This window comes from Anolis carolinensis, chromosome 1, assembly GCF_035594765.1.
Source record: "Anolis carolinensis isolate JA03-04 chromosome 1, rAnoCar3.1.pri, whole genome shotgun sequence".
NCBI classification, from domain to species: Eukaryota; Metazoa; Chordata; class Lepidosauria; order Squamata; family Dactyloidae; genus Anolis; species Anolis carolinensis.
In genome coordinates this window covers 219,703,025-219,724,068 of record NC_085841.1, presented here as the reverse complement: position 1 = coordinate 219,724,068, position 21,044 = coordinate 219,703,025, and the positions used below count along the sequence as shown (strand labels likewise).

Here is a 21,044-nt window from a genome sequence, read left to right as displayed (position 1 = left end):
TGCACAGTCTGCATTTTGGGTCATCAGCTGATTTTTTGATCTTGGCCTTAATTGCATTTGTTCTGATGGCTTGCTCCTGGGCTGCAAGGATCAGGCCTTCTGTCTCCTTCTTCAGGGTCCCATTCGTGAGCCATAGCCAGGTCTTCTCCTTATCAGCTTTTCCTTCAATTTTGTCAAGGAACTTTCCATGCAATGTTTTGTTGTGCCAGCTGTCAGCTCTAGTTTGTAGTGCGGTTTTCTTGTACTGGTTTTTTGTCTGCTGTGCTTTGAGGAGTTTCTGATTTTTGACTTCAATCAAAGCAGGTTCATCACTTTGCTTTACATATTCTGCCAGGGCATGTTCTTCTTCTTTGACTGCTTGTTTTACTTGTAAGAGTCCTCTGCCACCTGATCTTCTAGGCAGATATAGCCGGTCAACATCACTGCGAGGGTGCAGTGAATGATGAATGGTCATGGGTTTTCTTGTTTTTCTGTCCAAATTGTCCAGTTCCGCCTGTGTCCAATTTATAATGCTAGCAGTATATCTTATGACAGGTATGGCCCAGGTGTTTATGGCCTTGATGGTGTTGCCTCCATTGAGCTTGCTTTTGAGAATTTTTCTGACCCTTTGTGTGTATTCTTTGCTGACCACAGTTTTCACATGTTAATGCTTGATGTTGTTCAGCTGTAATATGCCCAGATATTTATAGGCCTCTGGCTGGTGAAACTTTATTGTTTGGCCATTAGGCATATTTATGCCCTCACTTTCAATGATTTTTCCCTTCTTCAATGCCACTGTTGAACATTTGTCCAAACCAAACTCCATGTTGATATCAGTGCTAAAAATTCGGACAGTGTTAGTCAGAGACTGGATTTCAGTTTGCGTTTTGAAACACAACAAGATGAGTCCACAGCAGACACTCTGCTGGCTGTTGTACTGGATCACATGCCAAACACTTCCCAAGTGTCTAGGGCTGTGTGATGTATCGCAGATGAGTGCAGATCGCAGTAAGGTTGTTGTTGTTGTTGTTGTTATTGGATTGTGCTGTGATCAGATGCAGTTTCAGAAAACTGCAAGTGTTACATACAAGTGTTTTTTAAAGTATTCAGCACATCTGACACTTTTCACAAAGTGTGATACACACGTTAAACATTTAGCCAACTGAATTCCTGAAGTGTTAAAGCATTACAATCATTGAGTGTATGAAGTAAATGGAAGAAGACTCTTCCTCTTGCCTCTCTGCATGTCCTGGCAAGGAATCTCTGCTGGAGATGGCTCTTAGCTCAGTGGGTGCTGCCATGTCCTGCCCTGTCAACTCTCATCAATGATACATTTTGTGGAGTTTTCCAGCAGATTCTGCCACCATAAATAGGTAGTTTGCATCTTGATACTCCCAATCAAAGCAGTTTGGCAGTTGTTCTGCCCGTTGTTCCCTGTGCTTCCCCTCTCTGAAATGAGGGCAAGTGCAGAAACTGCTGGAAGTTGAAGGCCCACTTAAAGTCATGCCTGACAGTAGTGATTTATCGGAAGGCTGTGGTGAAGCCAACCAAAGGTTGTTTTTCATCTTTCCTCCCATCTTCACCTATTTGATAATTCTGCTACTTAGAACTGACACAAGCATGCCAGCCTGAGCAGCCATCAGTATAGCATTGCCCATATCGAGGCTGACTATCTGAATATGTTGCCTGGGCAACCCTGTAGGACATCATGCTGCTTGCTTCTTCCTATGATATCTTGTGGAAGTACACATGTATTCTTTTCACTTAGCCCAGCAGGATTATTGAACCACTTTTAATCTTGATGACTTAGTTGATATCTCAGATATTTCCTTAAAGCTCCATGATTTAAATCCAATCCAAACAATACAGTTTACGATGTATGTATATCTCCCCTAATGGAGAAGGGGCTGTAACCCCTACACATGGGATCACATCGCAACTTATGTACTGTTATTTATTATTTATTTAAAGCATTTATATTCCGCCCTTCTCACCCTGAAGGAGACTTAGGACGGAGCACAACATATATATGGCAGACATTCCATGCTGGAACATAAAATAAACTATAAACACATAAACACTAACATTGGTTATCTCCACTTAAAATCAATTGTATCAAAACATCTCAGATTATTATTATTATTAACTTCATTTCTGTCCCGCTCTTCTCACCCCGTAGGGGACTCAGAGCAGCATACATCATACATCTAGGCAAAAATTCAATGCCCGGAAACTCCAACTGGTTCAAAGATTGGCAGCCAGATTTCTAACGGGAGCCGGCTATAGGGAGCACACAATGCCCCTATTAAAGCAGCTCCACTGGCTGCCGATAAACTGCCGGGCCCAATTCAAGGTGCAAGTTTTGACCTATAAAGCCCTACATGGCTCGGGCCCTACCTATCTCCGTGATCGCATCTCCTCCTACGAGCCAGTGCGGACCTTGAGATCTTCCGGGGAGGCTCTTCTCGCGCTCCCACCACCGTCTCAAGTGCAGTTGGTGGGGACGAGGGAACGAGCCTTCTCGGCAGTGGTCCCCCGGCTCTGGAATGCACTGCCAAAAGAGATCAGGCAATCCCCTACATTATCCAATTTCCGTAAGGAACTGAAGACCTGGTGGTGTCGGCAGGTTTTTGAGTAATTACGTTGGACTACCGCCGATTTCTGGACCTGAATATATTGCACAAGATTTCCCTAGCCTAAAATGATACATTCTAATATATTGGTTTTATGGTTCCCGTCCCCTTGATCTGGTCATGTAAGTGTGATTTATTGTTATAATTGTATTGTTTTACTTTGTTTAATAATGTGTATTATGTTGTTATGTAATGTTTGTGTTTGCTTTTATGACTGTAAACCGCCCTGAGTCCCATCCGGGAGATAGGGCGGTATATAAATAAAGTTTTATTATTATTATTATTATTATTATTATTATTATTATTATTATTATTATTGTACAAAGCAAATAAAATAACATAAAATCAATAGAAACAATCAACATATAAATACAATTTCAAATCATTAACATTAAGATATTAAAACAAAAACAGCATCTAGATAAACACTATTACCCCCCCCCCTCCCCCAAATACCAGGCATACCAAATCCGGTCAACAGGGTGAAGTTTCCTATTGTTGCCTTTTTGCACTGTCCCCAAAGCTTGGTCCCACAGCCAAGTTTTTACCATCTTTCTGAAGGACAGGAGGGAGGGAGCTGATCTAATCTCACCAGGTAGGAAATTCCATAGCGAGGGGCGATCACTGAAAAGGCCCTCTCTCTCGTGCCTGCCAATCACGTCTGTGATGGTGGCGGGACTGAGATAAGGGCTTTCCTAGAATATCGTAATCTCTGTGGTGGTTCATAGAGGGAGATGCATTCGGACAGGCAGATTGGGCCGGGGCCATTTAGAGTTTTATAGACCAAAGCCAGCACTTTGAATTGTGCAACCACTGGAGCTGACGCAACATGGGAGTTGTGTGTTCCCTGTATGCTACCCCAGTTATTAACCTGGCTGCTTTTCATTGGACTTTTTGAAGCTTCTGAACAGTCTGCAAAGGCAATCAGTAGTTGCAGTAGTCTATCCTAGATGTACCGAGAGCATGGACCACCGTGGCGAAGTCTGACTTCCCAAGGTACGGGCGCAACTGGCACACAAGTTTTAATTGTGAGAAAGCCCCCCAGCCACTGCCAAATCCTAAGGTTTCAGACTCAGCTTATAGGTCTATCTGCATTCAAGTCGCCTGTTGACTTATAGAGACCCCATACATTTTAAAGGGTTTTTAAGATAAAGACTATTAGAGTGTGTTGTCAAAGGCTTTCGTGGCCGGAATCATTAGGTTGCTGTGAGTTTTCTGGGCTGTATGGCCATGTTTCAGAAGCATTCTTTCCTGACTTTTCACACTGGATTTTCTTAGTGTGTCTGTAGATAGTTTGTATGTTGTGTTTCTTCATCAGCTACCCTATGTGGTCAGTGATTCCCTTGATGTGTGGTAAAAACACTTTTCCTCAGGGTGGATCTTTGAATTTATTCTCATGGCTTGTTCTTGGTCTTGCAGCTCTTCTGATGTCTGTGGTAGAGTATCCATTGGCCTGTAGAGCCCAGTTTAGGTGGTCCAGTTCACCTTGGAGGAGGTGGGGTTCGCAGATTCCTTTTGCATGGTCTGTCAGGGCTTTAATAATGCTTTGTTTTTGACTTGGTGATGGTTGGAGTTTTTATGTAGGTATCTATCTGTGTTTTCTGTAAACTGTGTGGCCCAGTAGTTGATTGGGTTTGCGGATGACTAGGACATCAAGAAATGGCAGGTTTCCTTCATTTTCTGTTTCCATGGTGAATTGAATGTTTGGGTGGATGCTGTTGAGGTGGTCCAGGAACTTGTTTAGTTCTTCTTCTCCATGGTTCCAAATGGTGGAGGTGTCATCCACATATCTAAACCATATAGTGGGCTTTGTGTTGCTGTTTCCAGGGCTTGTTTTTAAACATGTTCTATGTAAAAATTTGCTATGACTGTGCTGAGAGGGCTCGCCATGACTATTCCATCTTTCTGTTCATAGAATTCATTGTCCCATTGGAAATAGCATGTGGTAAGGCAATGGAGAAACAGGGCTGTGATGTCTTCTGGGAAATTCTGGTTGATTAGTGATACCACGTCGAAGCTGATCAGTTTGTCATTGGTGTTGAGCTTGAGGTTGCTGATTATTTCTATCCACAGGAAGAAAAATGAATTGTTCCTGGGAGTGGGTTTACTTTTCTCCCTTCATTTAAAAATACACAGTTGGACCCTGGTCAGGAGATAGAGATAGAGATCTATTGAAATATGAAGAAAGCAGGGCTACTCAAAGTGATGGTTTCTGGACTAGTAGTCTCAAGAGAATTCACAGAAAATAAATAAATAAATGTGGCCAATGGGTAAACATTTGGTGCTGGGGGAAATAGTTTTTTGTGTTGTGGTGTTTTACTGTAAGCTTAACATTTCTGGTAAAGAAATAAAAGAGGAGGAGAAAGGGAAATTATTCTTATTTGTAATAGTAATAATAGTAGTAGTATGTTAAGTGAGCATGGACTTGCAACAAGTACAAGCTACTATCAGTATTATGACAACATGAGTGATTTTAGACTTCTACTAAGCTCAAACAGTGTCACCCAGGATGAAATGGACAAAAGGGGAGGAAGAGGAAATGAAATCAGTGGGACCAACACTCTTGGTAGTGTGGTCAGGAATTATTTTGCAGAAAATAATAGCTGTTCTTCATTAGATTACAATTATTGTTGTAATTACTATTACTATCAATTACTATTTCATTGACTGAAACAGCAAGAAATGAGATCAGATTCCATTATTTTGAGTCCTGTTTTTTATTGAGGCTGCCAATATGCAAAAATGTAACCCCAGTTTTTTTTAAAGTAGTTTTATAGTATTTCTAGATATTATTTATAGTTTAAAAAATCATCTGGCCATTAAACATCTAGCGTTTTATAACCCCCTGAACTTGGGGTGGGGATTTTTTTAATGAGAAAAGATTTTTAGGATTTCCAGGGCACTTTATCTGGCAAAAAATGTTACAAAAAGCCAAATAAAAGAAGATCACTTGGAGAAATTACTTGATATTAAATGTCATTTACTTTGCATGTTCTGAGCTTTATCCCTAAATGGTGTTATCATGTTGCTATGTGAACAAAGCATTCTGTTCTGAAGAGCCACAATTATGGGTAACTTGCTTCATCAAAATTTCATATCTACCTCATCAGATTGCTTTGTCAGATTCTTAATATCTTATACAGCCTTAGGGCAGGCATGGATTCCAAGTGTGATTCCATTGGCCAAATGCCAGTGGAATTTATCCTTATTAAAGTTCATTAGAATATATATTATTAAATATTGAAATGTTTTCAGAATAACTAAAATATCAGGAGAAATCCTTTCACAATGCCCCCCCCCCAGTAATAAGAAAAATTAATATGGGAATTTCACTTCTGAAGTATAACACATTGCCTTTATGCCTCGAAGTACCATTTTCTGTATACCATTGTTATTTCTAGCATGCTACTTTCAAGTTCTGAAGAAAAGGACTCCCAGAACCAAAAAATACTTCCTTTCATACAAATTATTGCACAATACTTTGCATGTGTTCTTTCACAGATTTGCCTCTTTTTGATTCACCGTGTTCCTGTGTTTCTTAACTACGGATACCTTATGGCATTTCATGGCAAGGCAGCTTCCATTAGCCCTTACACAAATGTTGGGAGAGCTGCATTAAAAATCATTTCTCTTTATGATCACAGTTTTTTTGGCTTCAAGGCAGAGGTGTTTTGATGAGTCATGATTAGACGCTATTAAAACAGCTCCACTGGCTCCCTATAAGTTTCCGGTCCCAATTCAAGTAAGAGTGGTTATCACCTATAAAGCCCTAAATGGTTCGGATCTAGCCTACCTTTGTGATCTTCCATTATGAACCTGCACGAACTCTTAAGATTGCTGGAAAGGCTTTTCTCTCGCTTCCACCTCCGTCACAAGCATGGTTGGTGGGGATGAGGGAGAGGGCCTTCTCGTTGGTGGCCCCCTGGCTCTGGAACTTCTTCCCCAGAGAAATTAGATTAGCGCCCACCCTGGTACCTTCCAGAAAGATCTGAAAACTTTGTTATTCCAATGTGTCTTTGACTAATCCATTCAACAATTCACTTGGCCCTTCTAGCCCTAATTTAGTATCTTACTTTTGCACTGTGTTACCAGCCCCGCCCTTGTAGTATATTGCATAGGCTCTGCCCTGCCCTTTCAGCTCTGAACACGGCCACTGTGCTCGGATATTGGTTATTGGTTGTTGTTGAATTTATGTTTTTATGATGTTTTATATGTTTTTATATGTTTCATTCACTGTAATGCAATTCTATTTTATGATGATATATTTTAATTTGTTTTACTGGGCTTGGTCCACATGTAAGCTACCTTGAGTCCTTTTGGAGAGATGGGGTAGGATATAAGAATAAAGTTGTTGTTGTTGTTGTTGTTGTATTTAAATGAATTTTTTTGCAAAAAGTCCTGAAATGTGAAAAATAATTGAGTAATGTGCAAAAACTCTCATACTCACAGCAGGTAGAAAGTTTTTGAAGTACTTGATTCTTGTGTTAGAAAATAAAGGAAACTGATTCACATTACTAATTGACAGTTATTTCTCATATTCTATGTTGGTGGGTGTTTTTATTTTGTCTGATTTATATACACTTTAACATCAGGCTATGTAGCCCATTCAAATGAATCTTTTAATCCAGACTAATTTGGATCCCGTTAAACCTGTTCTCATTCTTCTATACAAAGCAACTGGAACTGAAGCTGCACCCCAGATTAATTCTTGATCGTGATTTTGGCTTTAGGAAGGCAGGAAAAATGCAATAGAAATTGCTATAATAGTGTCCAGACATCAGGAATGGGCTTTGCTAGGAATCACATTACAGCCATTATTTCTTCAGAACAGTCAAAAGTCAATAGATAGCAAAACACAAGTTTGTTTCAAGTAAATAATGATTTTTAATACATACAATGAGCCAAGAAAATACATCCATGTGGACTGATACAAAGTTATAGGATCATTCAGTTAAAAACATACATTCTTTTACAGCCTGCAGAGTACACATTACACGTTGGCTGATGGCTATATATTTGTGTTCGATGAAGTCTCCTCTCCCTAAGTATAATAACACCACTATAAGACCAGAATTTTAAAAGACAAAAACAGTTAGAGAGCATAAAATAATGCAGATTTAGACTTTCTATATACAACTCTGTACATAGGCTCCATTCAGACCAAGAATTCTAGAGTTGAATGGATATGCAGTTTTCCTTGTTCTTCTCCATTCTCCTCTTTTGGGTGCAGTTATCCACTGCATTTATTCTAAATGCTCAATAATCACATCAGAATAAATATTGTGAATGAGTTGAAGTATGGTGCTAGCTTGAGGGACGATACATGAAGAAATTGAGGGAGATCACATCAGTTTTCATCCCTTTTAAAGTTCTAAAATATGTTGGTAAAGTGGGCTTCTGATTGTATCAGGACAACTGCTAGGCATATACCTGGTAAACATATGGTAAACTAAGTTAGTTTAAGGCAGGAATGAAGGGGTAGGAGGAAATGGCCATATAAGGAGGTACGAGCAGGCCAGGAACACAGCCGATGGGTTATCACATGATTTCCCCGAAATCATGTGTTTTGAGAGAAACGAAAGTAATGAAATGTAATACTGCACCACAAATATGCACCAATGGTTTGATATGTGGGCGGTCGTAAACCGAACCCATTGAATTGTATAAATAGACACTTGACCCTGTCGGCGGGGTTCTCCCTTTTCAGCATCTAGTTGTGCGTGGGATGAACCTCTGCAGCTGCATGAACTTTAGTAAACTGCTTTCTTTGGAAAAAACTCCAGTTATCTGTCTCCTACTTCCACTGCGTCCGCACAGACACACGAGAAGCCGAGAAGAGGGGAAGTCTGGCTTCCGCTACAAGTTAAAGTAACAAGATAGCTATCTGAAAAGATGTGTGCAAGAGAAATTCAAAGATAATGGCCCTTTAATAGTCTCCAGGTTTGGGAGGTTGCCTGAAAAGGAACTGAGAGAAAATTCATATTTTCTTGTGGATGTACAATTGAATATACATTTCATGCAGGTACTGTCTCCCCATCTCATTGCCTAAGTAAGAGTGGATAGTTTTTCTCCAGCATGATGAAATAAGAGATATAACCCCTATATATTCTTTCTATACAGCAGCAATTGTATTGTTTCTTTCAAAAATGCATTCCAGTCATTGTAAAAGCAGGTCAATATAGCACTAAATCTGTTGTTAATGAGATACTCTGAAACAGAAATGCCTCCTAGTTGGCAAACTAGTTTCAACACTATTTTTCTTATATGTCAACAGTAATGGGGCAGACTATTGCTGGTTTGATACAGTGCAGAATATAAATGAAACTGCAGGATAAATAGTTCCATTCAGCTAGTTATAGATAATCTAGATTTCTTTTTCTTGAAGTTTCAGGCGGCAAATTATCTCATATCTGTTTGGGATTTTATTTATGGACTGTAATGAAATCTTCTAACAGCAGAATCCTATACTTGGCTATTCAGAAGGAACACCCACTCAGTCCAGTGGGTCTTACTTCTAGATAACCAGGCTTAGGATAGTGGTATACATCCTATTGCAGTAATGATGCAGCATCTGCACTGGTTTTCAGGTACTTTTTCTTTAATGTACTGCTCTTTTATTGTAAACTCATCAATGGCTTTGAAAATTGTTACCAGAGAATGCTTTGTCCCATGTGTTCTGCTGTGATCGCTTAAGATAAATCTTCTTGATGGTGATTTTCATGTGCTAAATAGAAAGACCAAAGGCATATAAAGAAACATTACTGGTTTTATGTAGTGAAATGTCTGTTATTATTTTATGCTTTAAAGTAGTTTGAGGGGATTACTCTGTTATGCTTTAACTTGCTATTATCATCCCCATAGTCTTGAGAGGTTGAAATAAATATCTTTAGACATCCCCAAGGGGTTCTTTGATGTTAACTGATAGAATGCCTTATTGTTGTTGTTAATTCTTTTTTGTATAGGCGTTCTCTGGAACTTGTCTTCTTGTGATGCAGTAAAAATGACAATCATTCGAGATGCTCTGTCAACACTGACAAACACTGTGATAGTTCCTCATTCTGGGTGGAATAATTCTTCCTTTGATGATGATCATAAAATTAAATTCCAAACTTCTCTAGGCCTTCGCAACACAACAGGATGCCTGAGGTAAATTGCTGTATTTATACTATTCATCTGAAATAGCAGTTTCTTCTTCATCTTTTGTAAACATTCAGTTCTACTATTCGAGCTAATTTCCTTCCCTTTGTGTAATGAAAAAGACCAAACATGCAAATTTATGGTTTAAGGCATTCTCTTACATTATTGACTGCATGCCCTGTGTTTATGCTAAATGCCCATCTAGAGTTAACTTTTGGCTGGCTTTGGTCCCAGATCACACTAGGTAATTTAATCTTTAGCATATTAACCAATCACTGCTGTGGTTCAGGCCATTCTATTAATGTACGCTTGAAAGAATTATTGCAGCATATACACATCAAAAGCATGTAATGGTAATGGCCAGCATCCAGAGAACTACTTTAGATATCCCCAAGGGATTCTAAATAGAGTTATTTATTTATTCTCCTTTAATCAGAAGAATGCTCCTCCCATTCTATCTTGCAAACTGCTTTTCTATCTCCTCCAATTTCCAGCCAGTTTATCATGTGTAGCAAAGGTCTCTTATTTGTTTAACCTTACCTTTTGGTCATAAAGAACTACCCTATATATCATCTGTAAATCTAGAAATTTTAGTCAAAAAATCCACCAAAAAAAACAGGGTCAACTTATCCACTGGTCAATGTGAACACGGTTTCTTAACTCTTATTTTAAAAAGGAAACTTCCTCTTCTCTGAGTGGAATATCAAAAGGGAAGAGCTTAGTCTGCCCTTGGAGAACTTCAAAGAAACACCAACCCCATTTACTCTCTCTACCCTTGTACTGCTTCTGACAATACTGCTTATGAATGACTGGGTGGGAAAATGGTGTCAGCCAGCTGCAGTGGAATTGCTCATTTCCCATCTACAGAATGACCCTCAACTCATCATATAAAAATGCATATTTTTGGCCCCAAATCCCACCTTCCCTTATACATGAGTAACTTTTCAGATTCTTCTTCACGGGACAGTTATGGAGGGAATGGACTATAAAATACACAAATAATAACAGAGCAACAACATGAAACCAGGGTTTACCTATAATTTTGGAAACTCAAATTGCGTGTATGTGTTGGTGTAAATTGCCCTATCGTTTTATTAGACATTGTTCCTGAAACTGGTTTTAAAAATAACTACATTTGTATTGAAAGGATGCGTCCAGTCTTGGTTTGATGGACTGATTCAGAGTTCAGTAATGCTTATACTAGCACCATACATCTGGAGACACAGGCTACACTTTTGCAAAACCATTATTACAGTAAATTGATATAGTATCGAAACAGTTTTCTGTGGATTTAATTACTATTGTTAAATACCTTTTCACCCCTATACAGAGATAGAAGGTTTATCACCAAGTTTTTGATAACAGGGACTGTAATTCCCTAAGAGAGCCAGCATGCTTTGGGTGAGAGTTGGGCTACTGCTGTGGAGATTAGGATTTGAATCTCCATTTGGCCATGGAAACCCACTGAGTGGCCTTGGTAAAATCATGCTTTCTCAGACTGACACCTCCACCTACCCCCCAGAATAAATCTTGCTAAGAAAACCTCATGGCAGGGCCTAAATCAGAGATTACTTGAAGGCACAACAGCAACAACAAAAAACATGTTTATGATGCATGCATTTGAAAATGTACTGTTTGCAATATTTAAAGTTTCAATCTTGCCTTGTTCGGACACTTAAATTAAATTCTCATTTAGTCAGTTAACTCAAGCTATTCATGAGAAATGACATTTTATTAAAGATCGTGGGGATCTATAGATGCCAATGTGTTACAAAAAAGAAAAAGTCATCACTGTTTTGAGCCTTCCATGGGGGCTTCCTGAACACAAAAATATAGTCCCTGCTCTGACTTAAAGCCAGAGGCACTTTGTCCAGGATTTTAACTTGTTTTTCCAGAAACAAATGAGTCTCAGTAAAATATCTCATTCTCTTACAGTTCGGAAGCAGAGAAATAAAAAGAAAATCCTACTGGGAACTCATTTTATCTTTGGAATGCTTAGCTACAGAATGAAAAATTCAGCAGCCTCTGACGCTCTTATATCCACTAATATAATCCTTTCAAGCCGTTAGAAGGCTGTCATGAAATTTGTGAATAGTTCACCTACTTCTACATGTTTCTTTCATGAGATGTGATGCCAGATAAGAGCATACTTAAATTGTCTTAGTGTAGTAATAATAATAATAATAATAATCATCATCATCATCATCATAATTTTTATTTGCTAACTGCCTCTCCTCACAGTTTCACAGGGTGGAGAAAACACAGTAAAAACACATAGCATAAATAATATATTTAAATACATTACTATAAAATACATATTAAAATGCAAGGTATGAAGACTAAAATACAGTAAACACAAGGCATAAATTTAAAATACATAGTTAAAAATTGATTAGGTAGGCCTGTTAGAAGAGAGCTGCCTCTTAAATTCTGACAATTGATTTAGCTGACGGAGCTCTTTCGGCAGGGCATTCCACAGTCTCAGGGCGGCCAATGAAAAGGTCCTTTGGGTGAACATTAGTCAGGTGCTAGCTGGTTGGAATAATCATCCCCAGTGACCTAATTGTCTGGGGCGGATTGTATGAGAAAAGGTAACCTGGACTCCTGAAAACATTACACTTTAAGTTACCTTTAACCCAGACTTAAGTATCTCAACAGCATTGTGAAATCAAAGATTTCACATAGCCACATCTTCTTTTTTCCATTAATTTGATCACTGAATAAAGATGTTTTTTAAATTGGTCAGCGTTCGTAAGCACCCAGTATTTATTTATTTATTTACAGTATTTATTTATGTATGTATGCAGATTTTTATTTCAAAGTGTCCTGTTAAATGCACTTTCCAAATGAGCAGCATAAGACATAAGAGATAAAACTATATAATAGGAGCCAATTCATAAAAAGTAATAACTTGGTGAGATAAATTGAGAAGCTCTGAAAGCGTGTAACAGCAGCATTTAATCTGGATGTAGCCTCTGGCTTTCATAATACAAAACATACATCTTCTTGCATATATCATCTTTCCAGATACCCCTCCTCTCACTACAGCTTGCTACAGCGGCTACAGCTATATTACCTTAATCTATGCTGCTCCCTGCCATTCTTCACTTCTCCCATAATGTCCCCCCACCACAACTTGTTTTGGCTATTTTCTGATGCCATGACCAGCTATCACAGCTCACTCTTTGCATCTGCCCAACTCACACCTTCCTTTTTTGGCCTTTCTCCTACCTCCCTCTCCCACCTTTTTTAGCAAATACTTTTAATTCTTGTTTCACATGTCTAGTTGTCGCTCATATCTCTTCAAATTATGTAGAAAATGCACATGACTTGCAAGCCAGAATGAGGGCACCTGTGATTCCGAAAGTAACGCGGTATCTCATTTTTGATGGTTGCCTTTAAAGAACACAAACAACAACGAGGTTTTTTAGATTTATTTTCCTGGATGATGAAAGCAGAAAAAGTCATGTTGTTGTTAGCTTTAGATGTCATCTATGAAAGGCTGCAAGGAGCCTAAGACTTTCAAAATAGACTTGGCAGTAGCCATTAGATATGACTTGAGAAATGACAGTAAGCAATAACAGCTAGCCAAGCAATCTGCCTGCACTATGTGGCCCATTTATTGCCACCTGTGCATCTGAGTAAAAGTTTGTTGAACAACAAAAAATGAGTAAAAATTGGAAAAGGCAGTGCTTTTTTATTTATCTGCCCCTCCTCCCCTCTGCACACTTGGCTAGGGCTATTTTTGAGTTACTATGGCAAATGATGACCCAACATTCAGATTTCTGTATATAACCTGAACATTTATTTGTTTGCATAATCTCCAGTGAAAATTCACCTCATTGTTTTAATTGTCTTAACTGTGAATTTGTAGCCAGCACTGGAGTAAGACAAATCTCTCTCTCATTGATAGTATTACTCCTGAGGTCTTTTGATGTGCCCTCTCAACAGTATATTTAATCTACTGATATGTTGTGACAATAGACATTCTATAAAAATGTATTTTGATAGCTGCTCTATTAGCTGAAAATGCATATCAGAAAATAATATCCTAATCTATTTCCTGCTCCAGAAAAGTAATTGCATATGTCTGTATATTTGCCTTAGGGTCAGATCCAACCTGAAGGAACACAACAACAACAATGACTCTGATAGAAATACTGACAATATAGAATGTTTCTTGTTACACTGTTTTTCATCCTTAGGAACCTAAGCTCTGCAGGAGAAGAAGCACGGAAGCAAATGAGAGCGTGTGAGGGGCTGGTTGATTCGTTGTTATATGTGATCCACACATGTGTGAACACTTCTGATTATGACAGCAAGGTGTGCAAATCTTAACTATGGATTATCTTTTTATACTAGAGAGATTTTGTATAAGACTGTGATATATAAATACTATTTCAGTCACAATGTTTTTGCACTTTTCTTGTGTCACTGAATATTAAAATGTGTAAATTCGTCATTCTGTGCATGTGAAATTGAGAACTGAAATGATCAATTTTAAATTGGCACGGTTTTAGTTATTCTTGGTTAGAATTAGTTGTTACTGTGTTGGGGAGGATCATTATGACCAAATTTAAAATCCTCTATATCATACCAAAGATCAAGGGATCACTGTCAAACTCACCATAATTTGTGTTGTCGAAGGCTTTCATGGCCAGGATCACAGGGTTGTTGTGTGTCTTTCGGGCTGTGTGGCCATGTTCCAGAAGCATTCTCTCCTGACGTTTCGCCCACATCTATGGCAGGCATCCTCAGAGGTTGTGAGGTATGGAGAAAACTAAGCAAAGAGGTAAATATATATCTGTGGAAAGTCTAGGGTGAGAGAGGTCAGTGTGAATGTGTAGTTAATCACTTTAATTAGCATTGAAAAGCTTATCTGCTGTCTTCTTCCTGCCTCTGGGGCATCCTTTGTTTAGAGTCGTTAACTGCCCTGGGTTGATTCATGTCTGGAAATCCTCTGTTTTCAGAGTATTGTTTTTTATTTACTGTTCTGATTCTTGAGTTTTTTAATACTGGTAGCCAGATTTTGTTCATTTTCATGGTCTCTTCCTTTCTGTTGAAGTTGTCCACATGCTTGTGGATTTCAATGGCTTCTCTGTGTAGTCTGACATGATAGTTGTTAGAATGGTCCAGCATTTTTGTGTTCTCAAATAGTATTCTGTGTCCAACAAATGCTACGGTCAGCGAAGGACAAGAGGGATCCTCTCTCTTCTGCAGGAGTCTACCGGATACCATGCAGCTGTGGACAAGTCTACATAGGGACCACCAAACGCAGCGCCCAAACAAGAGTCAAAGAACATGAAAGGCACTGCAGACTAATTCAACCAGAGAAATCAGCCATAGCAGAGCATTTGATGAACCAGCCTGGACACAGAATACTATTTGAGAACACAAAAATGCTGGACCATTCTAACAACTATCATGTCAGACTACACAGAGAAGCCATTGAAATCCACAAGCATGTGGACAACTTCAACAGAAAGGAAGAGACCATGAAAATGAACAAAATCTGGCTACCAGTATTAAAAAACTCAAGAATCAGAACAGTAAATAAAAAACAATACTCTGAAAACAGAGGATTTCCAGACATGAATCAACCCAGGGCAGTTAACGACTCTAAACAAAGGATGCCCCAGAGGCAGGAAGAAGACAGCAGATAAGCTTTTCAATGCAATTAAAGTGATTAACTACACATTCACACTGACCTCTCTCACCCTAGACTTTCCACAGATATATATTTACCTCTTTGTTTAGTTTTCTCCATACCTCACAACCTCTGAGGATGCCTGCCATAGATGTGGGCGAAACGTCAGGAGAGAATGCTTCTGGAACATGGCCACACAGCCCGAAAGACACACAACAACCCTGTCACCATAATTTGAATGTAGGTAACAGATTCGCCGAACAATTCTCCATGTTTCCTATTCCCAAATAGAGGAGGCATCTAGCTATATGTCTCCCCAAACCACCATTGCAGCAGGCATATCATTGTAGAATCTCCTCTGTTTGGCTTACAGACTGTGGAAAACTGTGTGTGTACATTAAGGAACCTTTCCTACCGTCTAGAGCTTGAAGTGCCTCAGGCCCGCCTGCTGGGTATAAATGAATTGGATGACTTTTTGGGGAAGGAATCACCAAGCAAAGATTCTGAACCAAGCTGCTGGGGGAAAAAAAAGAAGAAAAAGAAGAAAACATCGCAAGAAGATCAGGTTTGTTATTTCTCCTTTGCGTATTTGTTGTGGAAACACATCAGTAACTTTTAGCTGCATATGTTACAATATTACAGTTCTTGGAATGGCTACTTTAGATAATATACCAAAGATGTAAAAAAAATCATTTTCCATTCATCCTAGAAGACTGCATTTACACATAATAATTATATATCTTTCACAGTGGGATGGAGTTGGCCCAATACCAGGATTGTCAAAGTGTCCTAAAGGTGTGGAAATGCTGTGGCACCCTTCTGTAGTAAAACCGTATCTAACTCTTCTAGCTGAAAGCTCCAATCCAGCTACTTTGGAGGGTTCTGCAGGGTCTCTCCAAAATCTGTCTGCAGGCAATTGGAAGGTAGGAAATGAAATTAAAATGTGTTGAGCTTTCTCTTTTTTCATCAGTGATGCTCCAGTGGACAGTCAGTTGTAATGTAAAAAAATGCCTCTAGTATTTTCTATGCATTATTTACAAACTATTCTCTTTTTATCCGGGAAACTTGTTTCACATCTCAAAAGTCTCTTATTAGCAGTTTGACAGTCTGATCAATACAGACAAAAATGTAATATATTTGAAACTATGACTATTAATCTGCTAGTCGGACACTAGGAACAAAATGTTACTGACCCTAAGTTTTTGCATGTATTGGCATCTTACCAATATGATAGAATTACTAGATGGTACTACTTGGATTAATTATCTGCCCCAAACATTCTTGTAGTATTTTCTGGCTGGGACATGCAGGCATGTATCTGGTTCCAGGTGTTCAGTGTCACTTGTGTAAAACAGGGTTGGAAATACTAATCCAAGATATAATGTAATGCAATGTATTGTTTTGTACAAATATTTACAAATAGATTACTGTGTCTTTTAGGAAACTGAATATTCTTAATGTGGATTTGTTACTGTTTCATCCGTTTCATTCATGTTTTCGTACCGTTTTGTTTATTCGGAATGCACAAAACGATACACCCCCCCTCCGGTACGGAAACACCAGTAAAACAAATGAAAAGTGGAAACGGTAACTGTTTGTCGTCTGATTTTCGTGTCTACCAGGGCTGCAGACCCTGGGAGGCACGGCTGTTTCTCTCTTCTTCCTCTTTTAACTGTGTAAAGCAAATTAAGAAAAACCTTTGTATAATTGCATCAGCATGTGTGGACACAGCACATTTTTGGCATTTGGCGCTCACTTCAGGGTCAGTTGTGCACGCCCGTTTTGAGCCTGCTCGCCAGACGTACTCTCCTTGGAAAAAGACTGTGTGAGCAGGACAAGTAAGATGCACTTGGCTTACAGCGCTCCACTTTGAAGCCTACTGTAAGGCCTGCTCGCCAGATGCAGTCTTTTTCCAAGGAGAGTGCATCAGGCGCAGGCCAGACCCTGAAATGGAGCGCCAAACGCCAAGCGCATCAGTGCTCCGCTTCAGACCCTGAAGATGTGCTTGGCTTTCTGCGCTCCGCTTTAAAGCCTGCTGGCAGACCTGCTCACCAGACACAGTCTTTTTCCAAGGAGAGTGCATCTAGCGAGCAGGCCCAAAACGCACACGTACACCAGACCCTGAAATGGAACGTCGAAGAAGTGCAGTGTCCACACACACCAATGGAATTACAGTAAGGTTTTTTCCCCCTTTGCTTTACACTGTTAAGGGGTAGAAGAGAGAAGCACCCATGCTTCCCAAGGCCTACAGCCCTGACAGGCACAAAAATATTTGTTTTTTTCGGACCTTTTCCTTAACGCCCATTTGTATAAGCAGTGCCCAAAAACTAAATTGGGGCCATATGAATGGAACATACAGAAACAAATGCACAACCCTGCTTTCCACTGCATAGCCAGACATATTTATTTATAAAAGACAGGGCAGTAATTTTTAGTAGCCTTCTCACAATAATAGTGAAGTTAAGATGAACTGTTCTGCTAAAATTCATGACGTTTGTGATAATGTTTATTAATGTAAGACTGATAACATGTTTTTAGTGTTTTTTCTCTGATCACTGTCCTTCCCCTTGAGGTTTGTGTACTTTATTGGTGGACAGGATTACAAATGAGCTTCTGTTAGACAACACTGAAGGTTTTTTTTTTAAAACCAATTTGTCCTCTATTAAAAAATAAAAATCCTTACTATCACTTTTTATATTCATTTGTTTTGCTCAACGGGTCTACAGAGAGTTACAGTATAGCATTTCTTTAGTGGAAAGAAGGTCACAGCTTAATTAAATTAGCTGAGGATAAGCTAAATTTATAGCAAAAATGGGGGGGAGAGATTAATTGTTACTCACAAATCGGTATTACCACCTAATTTTCCACTTACAGTCCACATACTATTATTGTATCCTTTAGTAGTTACTAAAACATTTATCCCACTTCATATTTCATCTAAACTCCTAATTCATTTCCTCATTCTAAACATCATAGTAAGGCCATCAAATTCTAGCATGAAGATAAAGCTTTTGAATAAGTTAATGGGAGTGGGAATGCCCTTTGCAAAACTTGAAAATGTGAATGTTTTTGACTACAGTTCCCAGAGTCGCTGAACATAGCTGGTAGCCATGCTAGCTAAAGTATTCTGGGAGTTAACATTAAAAAAATTGCATTGCCAAGTACTGCCCACTTGCACTTCAAACAGTAACATAAGTTTCTTTAAAAATAGTAAAACACAGAGGCATTTGAGTACTTTTGTATTTTTGTGTAACAGTTTGCAGCCTATATTCGAGCTGCAGTCAGGAAAGAAAAGGGGCTTCCAATTCTTGTGGAATTGCTGAGAATGGACAATGACCGTGTTGTTTCCTCTGTGGCAACTGCTTTGAGAAACATGGCTTTAGACGTTCGCAACAAGGAGCTTATTGGTAAGCATAAAGAGTACTTTACTATCTTAGCTATCAATATATGAAAAAAACTGTAAGTTTTGAAAAAATGTATTTATATGCCTCTAGCTATTCTGTGGCTCTCTACAACAGCAAGCAAACATTGGGAAGCAAACTGTTTCAGGCAGGAAGTTTTATTTGCAATGCTTGATTGAAAATGATTTTGCTTGAAAAGTCATAACCTTCCCTAGATCCATTATGTTGATGATGGATTCTGGCATCACCCATATATATTTCTTGCCTTTGGGATCAGTAGCATTTTAAATTTTAACACCTCTCTTATTCTGCCTTAATAGTTTTGTCAAAACAGGACTATGTATGGATAAGACTGTATTTGTACAGCTGAAATAGCCTGTTCCCTGCAGGTGATAAATTGTCTTCCTTCTTACCTGTACCTTGGTGTTTTTAGTTCAAAAGAAAAAAAAGACTGTTGGTCGTAATAACCAAGCCTGTAGTTCTCAAATTTGTTCTGCCAGCTATTTGGGACTGCAATTTCTGTAATCCGTTACCTTGGCCATGCTGTTTGGGACTTTTGGAATTGCGAATTCAAAACATCAGGAAGACTAAAGGTTGAGAACCACTGGCCAAAGGCCTTGGTCTTGAAAGTGGCTTAGAGGAAGTTTATGAAGTGTTCCTCCATTAATATAGATAAATAGTTTGTTGAGATACAGTTTTGCCATTAGATGCTATACTTATCCTGTAATGTAAAGCTGTAGAGCTGTTCACCATCTTTTGGATTTCGGTTTTAGAGCAAAGCCACATATGATCAAACCTCAAGCTTTTTTTTTAAAAAAAAAGTTCAAACAAGCGCAGAGGCCTCTACACTTGGAGCTATAATACTCCCATCTGGTCCATCTAGATTCAGAGACCTGTGTTCCTGTTTATTCTATCGGGAGATTTCTTGCATTATGTTTGTCTTGGATGTGAATTCACCTGGGGTGACAGCGAAGCTTTGTCATTACCCACTTGAAATACATGAACCTTACCATGGACTTCAGGATACATTGCACCATGTAGAAATTACTACTCAGATAAATTAATGTGGTAAGGGTTCCTGGAGAATCATATCTGTTTCTTCTCTTTATCATCTGGCACCAGCCAGAGCTCTAGTGTTATGAGTATATGGAAGTGCTGACATATTTGAGATTGTTATGATATAGCAGAATCAGTATAATTAGACAAATAGATTTTAAAACCTACAATCCCAATTCAGAGTTGCAGTATAAATAAATAAAAATCTACAGTGGCAAATGTTCATTCAAATTGGAATTATTACTTCCTAGTGTAAATAAATCCCTTTTATTTGTATATTAAACTGACTTGTGCCCTATAAATCCACTTTCTTTCAATGAGTCTATTCTGAGTATAACTAAATCTGGATCTAAATGTTTTCTATCAAAATAGTCAAAAGGCAAATACTTTTGATAGGAGTTCCCCGTTAAGAAGTATTTTCTTTTAAGTTGAATGTCAGCATCTGCCTGCAAACATACTTTAGGTGAAAATTAATGCATTTTCTCATAAAATCTTCCTGCTAGCTACCTTTTGTATCCAAATATTTATAATGCAGTTGTTAATTAAAAGCCACTGAATAACAGCCCAAACTAAAGCACCCCATTTAGCTTGAAGAATTTTCTTTTGTTTACAGTGCAATTTATATTGCTGTCTTTGTAAGCAGTTAAAATCCAAAATTTCCTCCCCAAATCAATCTTTATGGATGAAATTGAAGTGATAAATGTATGGTACAATAGTTGCTTCACTCTGCCATTTGTGAACCCTTTTTATTACATATCAGTTCCAAAATTAAAAGAACAGGTGTTTCTCTTGTTCTTCTTCCTGTATCTATTTACTGTTTCCATATTTTCTTGTCTTAAGAATGAAGTTCCAGGATTTTGTCTTTGCTTTTGTTTCCCATCAACTCCAAGTCCTGCATGATGATGGAGAGGGGCACAGTATACCCTGGTGAAATATCTGTTGTGTTTCTGCAAACCACAGATCGCTTGAAGGCTATGCAATTAATGTGATTGTGGCTTTCTTGCTGTGTAATGGCTTAGCTAAAACAAGCTTATCTAAAACAAGTACATAGATTTCTGTATTCCTGTGTACTTTGGCAGCTTGCCATGGTCATTTTAATCATTGCACTCTTCTCAACCCCACCTCAAACTTCCCATTAGCCAAAGAATCTAGTAATTTTTTTAAAAAATGACATAACGATATCTGCTCCCA

General features: G+C 38.6%; 1 protein-coding gene across 3 annotated transcripts in view; it reads left to right on the top strand.

Moving 5' to 3' along the window:
• Positions 1 to 21,044, top strand: part of pkp4 (plakophilin 4) — a 149,883-nt gene that overhangs the window by 113,511 nt on the left and 15,328 nt on the right. For all 3 annotated transcript variants that reach the window (XM_008119250.3, XM_008119251.3, XM_003226443.4), the window contains exons 12-16: positions 9,575 to 9,758; positions 13,955 to 14,072; positions 15,770 to 15,961; positions 16,146 to 16,319; positions 18,653 to 18,803. In XM_008119250.3, the coding sequence (XP_008117457.2) occupies positions 9,575 to 9,758; positions 13,955 to 14,072; positions 15,770 to 15,961; positions 16,146 to 16,319; positions 18,653 to 18,803 (819 nt within the window). The remainder of the gene's footprint in view (positions 1 to 9,574; positions 9,759 to 13,954; positions 14,073 to 15,769; positions 15,962 to 16,145; positions 16,320 to 18,652; positions 18,804 to 21,044) is intronic.